The 5,401-nt window shown below is 51.6% G+C and overlaps 1 protein-coding gene across 1 annotated transcript in view; it reads left to right on the forward strand.

Moving 5' to 3' along the window:
- Positions 1 to 4,797: 4,797 nt before the first annotated feature.
- The window catches only part of LOC311317329 (keratin, type I cytoskeletal 19-like), a gene marked incomplete at both ends in the record, with an annotated part of 5,584 nt that continues 4,980 nt past the window's right edge, over positions 4,798 to 5,401 (forward strand). Inside the window, one exon of the mRNA XM_084448412.1 lies at positions 4,798 to 5,382. Within this exon, the coding sequence (XP_084304538.1) occupies positions 4,798 to 5,382 (585 nt within the window). The remainder of the gene's footprint in view (positions 5,383 to 5,401) is intronic.

The following is a 5,401-nucleotide window of genomic DNA, read 5'->3' on the forward strand; positions in this document are numbered from 1 at the left end:
ATTCACATCAATCACCAGAAATTGTGTTCTCTGTGACAGATCAGATCCCGTAGCTAGTTGCCCATCTCTACCTGCTCTCCTCTATACCTGCTCTCCTCTACCTGCTCTCCTCTACCTGCTCTCCTCTACCTGCTCTCCTCTACCTGCTCTCCTCTACCTGCTCTCCTCCACCTGCTCTCCTCTACCTGCTCTCCTCTACCTGCTCTCCTCTACCTGCTCTCCTCTACCTGCTCTCCTCCACCTGCTCTCCTCTACCTGCTCTCCTCCACCTGCTCTCCTCTACCTGCTCTCCTCTACCTGCTCTCCTCCACCTGCTCTCCTCTACCTGCTCCCCCACCTCTACCTGCTCTCCTCTACCTGCTCTCCTCTACCTGCTCTCCTCTACCTGCTCTCCTCTACCTGCTCTCCTCTACCTGCTCTCCTCTATACCTGCTCTCCTCTACCTGCTCTCCTCTACCTGCTCTCTTCTACCTGCTCTCCTCTACCTGCTCTCCTCTACCTGCTCTCCTCTACCTGCTCTCCTCTACCTGCTCTCCTCTACCTGCTCTCCTCTATACCTGCTCTCCTCTACCTGCTCTCCTCTACCTCCTCTCCTCTACCTGCTCTCCTCTACCTGCTCTCCTCTACCTGCTCTCCTCTACCTGCTCTCCTCTACCTGCTCTCCTCTACCTGCTCTCCTCTACCTGCTCTCCTCTACCTGCTCCCCTCTACCTGCTCTCCTCTACCTGCTCTCCTCTACCTGCTCTCCTCCACCTGCTCTCCTCTACCTCCTCTCCTCTACCTGCTCTCCTCTACCTCCTCTCCTCTACCTCCTCTCCTCTACCTGCTCTCCTTTACCTGCTCTCCTCTACCTGCTCCCCCACCTCTACCTGCTCTCCTCTACCTGCTCCCCCACCTCTACCTGCTCTCCTCTACCTGCTCTCCTCTACCTGCTCTCCTCTACCTGCTCCCCCACCTCTCCTGCCTGCAGCTCCTCCTCCTCCTGCCTGCAGCTCCTCCTGCCTCAGCGAGAGCCGGCCTGTAAATCATGATAAAGCGCTGTATCAGGTAGCCAGACAGGTGTGGATGGAGCCTACTGTATATTGAACTGTATATCCATAAATTATGTTTTCTGTGACAGATCAGATCCTATAGCTGCCGCAGTCCTGCCCCCCCTTGCACCCTGCCCCCCCTCTCAGTCCTGCCCCCCTCTCAGTCTTGCCCCCCCCCCCCTCAGTCCTGCCCCCCCCCCCTCAGTCTTGCCCCCCCTCTCAGTCTTGCCCCCCCCCTCTCAGTCCTGCCCCCCCCCCTCAGTCTTGCCCCCTCCTCAGTTCTGCCCCCCCTCTCAGTCTTGCCCCCCTCCCTGTTCTCATACCCAGATCCTCATTGCACTAGAGCACTTGTTGTAGCTCTAATGAAACATCTACAATATTCACACTATAATATTCACACTGTAATATTCACACTGTAATATTCACACTGTGTAAAATCTGAACGTACTGGAGGTGAAACACGATGGCAATTTAAAACTGTTTGAAAAAAAGGAAAATGTTTTTTTTTTTAATGCTATGAATGTTAATTTAGAAGCAAAAAAGGAAATTCAGAAATAAGATACAGTAACATATGCTCTTTTGGAATAAATTGTATTTTGTCAGGTTTTCTTGTACTACAATGAAGAGAGTTTTATTTTATTTATTTTTCCTTTTGAACTTACATGTTGTGGCCAGGCGGTGCAGTAGAGTTCAGAAGTAGCATTTGATCTGATATGATGAAGAGAAATATGATTATCTCACTGAAGAATGAGAGCGCTAACACACACAGCATGTGTAATGGTGTAGTACTGTGTCCATTCTCTTTAGGTAACACCCAGCTCATGGACTGTACTTGTGCTTTTCAATCCATCTGTTTCTTTATTGCTTAATGAGCACTGGGGCCAGTGTTAATGCAGTGAGCTGGTCTGCAGGCCGGGGAAGCAGACAGCTGCACCTGCACCTCAACACCAGCAGAGGGCGGAGACGTTCACCACTATCTGCCCACTCGGTAGTGACCTTACTGAGGAAGCTCAAACACAAGCTGACCTCAACCCTTCGTATTGACCCTACAGGTCAAATCAAATCAAACTTTATTTGTATAGCGCATTTCATACACAGAGGCAACACAATGTGCTTTACAGAGAGCAATGGGAGGGTGGGCATAGGTCCTATCTATCAGCTGTAGGGCCAAGGCTACATCCTGGAACACCATGGATAATTCATGCCCCAGGAGGAAACATTGATAGGAACCCCAGATAGCAAGCGGATGTGTAACGATTCTGCGCCATATATGGGCCGGAACTAAGCCACAAGGGCCAGATCTGGCCTGTATATGGCCCAGATCCGCTTGCTATCTGGAACACGATGGAACACTGATAATTTCTAGTTGTTCATCAGATACGCACAAAAAGTTATTTGGGGGTATTAAAGGAGAATGCTCGTTTTTGACAACCTGGACCTTATTTACGGCATATTATAAGACGCTTCACTCATCGAGATAACTTTGGTGTAATTCGGAGGCCTGTAGAAGAAATTTTAAATCCAGCGCGAGCCAAGTAGGCTATATCCATGGAATGGCGGCGGATGGGGCACTGAGAATGCAGATTCTAAAAGCTTCATCAATCTGTCTTAATGAATCGCTAGTTGTGCTTACATAGAGCGAGATTGTTGTGGTTTTTCACATGCCTCTGTAATATGATCTTTAGAAACGTCTTTAGACACGAAATAGCTTCCCCACTTGCTCCAGCACGCATGCGGGGTTAATTACAGTGTGAAAAAGCATTATGCATTTTCCCCCCTGACTTTCAACATTGGTGACAATCAAAAGAGAGACAGACAGTGAATTAATCAAATTCCAATTTCTGCTCCTGTTTCTTCTACATAGTTCTCAAATCAGCAGTTATACAGTAAGAGGCCTGTAGTTTACTGAACTCTCCAGCCCCCGAGCCATGGCACATGGCACCATTACATAACATGGTGAGATGTCTCAACGTGTGCTCTTAAATCATCCAGAGATATAAAAGAGTCTCCCCCCCGGGCCTCATCATCCCAGTGATCTCCGCTGACAGTGTCCCGACCCCAGGCGCTGGGAGGCAGTTCTCGCTGGCGAGGGGGACGTGGGTGGACTCGACGTCCCGACACCCCGGCGCTGGGAGCCTGTTCTCGCTGATGAGGTGGATGTTGATGAGCGGAGCCTGTCATAGAATTTCTCTAATAAACTATTAAAAAAAGATACATTCCCCTGTGTCTCCATCAACATAAATCAGTTTTATTCAACCCTTCGCAAAGGAGGGAAGTTTTCCAAACATGACCACAGCGTGGTCTGTCAAAAGTTCCCCGAAAACGTAATGAGAATTCAGACGAATTACAGTAGGAGAATAATGACCGCAGCGTTTCTGCTGTCCCCAGACGCAGCCTGTAACAGTATGCAGAACAGATGCAAAGAAGGAGACATTTGTTGAGAAACAGGATTAAACCCCAGAAGAGGTTCTAACAGAAGGTTCTCACAGGAAAAAGACAGGGAGACCAGATCATTTAGATCAATAGGTGATGAAAAACCTGAGAGAGGATTCTCTCACACTGACTGCGATACTAAGCACCTTCTAAACTGCATGCAGTGTGAAAATGCTATAGAAATGATACCGCAATTTTACCATAAATCATCCCCACGATTGGTGAATCTTCTCAGTCTCTCATAACCCCTAACTGATCTCTCTGGTTATGTAATACCTGTCAGATTAGAGTCTTGGGGTTTATGTTCACACGTTCAGGGTTTTCTGCAAGATGGCCCCATTACTGCAAAGGTGACATGTGAATTGTTGCCTTACCATTAAATTATTTCTTTCTTCAAATTAACTGCTGAAGATCTATTCGATTGGAGTGTGTGTGTGTGTGTGTGTGTGTGTGTGAGGGGGCAGAGAGAGAGTGTTCCTGTGTATGTATGTGTGTGTGTGTGTGTGTGTGTGTGTGAGGGGGCATGTGTGTGAGGGAGCAGAGGGAGCGTGTTCCTGTGTGTGTGTGTGTGTGTGTGTGTATGTGTGTGTGTGAGGGGGCAAAGAGAGTGTTCCTGTGTGTATGTGTGTGTGTGAGGGGGCAGAGAGAGAGTGTTCCTGTGTGTGTGTGTGTGTGTGTGTGTAGAGAGAGTGTTCCTGTGTGTGTGTGTGTGTGTGTGTGTGTGTGTGTGTGTGTGTGTGAGGGAGCAGAGGGAGCGTGTTCCTGTGTGTGTGTGTGTGTGTGTGTGTGTGTGTGTGTGTGTAGAGAGAGTGTTCCTGTGTGTGTGTGTGTGTGTGTGTGTGTGTGTGAGGGAGCAGAGGGAGCGTGTTCCTGTGTGTGTGTGTGTGTGTGTGTGTGTATAGAGAGAGTGTTCCTGTGTGTGTGTGTGTGTGTGTGTGTGTGTGTGTGTGTGTGTGTGTGTGTGTGAGGAGGCAGAGAGAGAGTGTTCCCAGTGTGTGTGTGTGTGTGTGTGTGTGTGTGTGTGAGGGGGCAGAGAGAGTGTTCCCAGTGTGTGTGTGTGTGTGTGTGTGTGTGTGTGTGTGTGTGTGTGTGAGGGCAGAGAGAGTGTTCCCAGTGTGTGACTGTGATCCTGGTAGCAGAGATATACAGTATTATCCTGAGGCTACTCCGTCAGCACATTCCTCATGTCATTAATAAAGCTCTCCTGTCAGGTGTGCGCGCCACACCCAACGAGACGGGGGTACTTAAGGGTTTCGGGTGGGGACAAACTGCACCCCCGCCTGTAGTGCACCTCCTACGAGACACTGGGCTCCTTCCTCTCCTTCCTGCAGTCATGACGATGTTCGCTAGTCGTAGCTTCTCCAGCCGCGGGGCCATGGGCCTGGGCTCCGGCGGCTCCGGGGGCTCCGGGGGGTCTGGGGGCTTCGGGGGGGGCCACGCCTCGTCCCTCCGCTCGGGTGTCGGCGCGTCCCTCTACTCCCAGAGATCCGGCAGCATGTTCGGAGGGGCGGGAGGGAGCGGCGTCCGCATATCCTCCTACTCCGCAGGCAGACTCGGCGCCGTGGGCGGGGGCTTCGGCGCCGGTGGTGGCGGCGGGGGCTTTGGCGCCGGTGGTGGCGGCGGGGGTTTTGGCGCCGGTGGCGGGGGCTTTGGCGCCGGCGGCGGAGGTTCGGGCTTCGCCTCCTTCTCCTTGGATTCCGGCGCCGGGGCCGGCGGAATCTTCGCCAGCGGCAGCGGCAAGATGACCATGCAGGGCCTGAACAGCCGCCTGGCCCAGTACCTGGAGAGGGTCCGCACCCTGGAGGAAGCCAACCACAAGCTGGAGCTGGACATCTCGGAGTGGGGTCTGAGCCATGGCAACGTCATCACCCAAGACCTGACCGCTCACCAGACCACCATCGATGACCTCCGCGTCAAGGTGAGTCTCTGGACCCCCC

This window comes from Borostomias antarcticus, assembly GCF_949987555.1.
Source record: "Borostomias antarcticus genome assembly, chromosome: 14".
NCBI classification, from domain to species: domain Eukaryota; kingdom Metazoa; phylum Chordata; class Actinopteri; order Stomiiformes; family Stomiidae; genus Borostomias; species Borostomias antarcticus.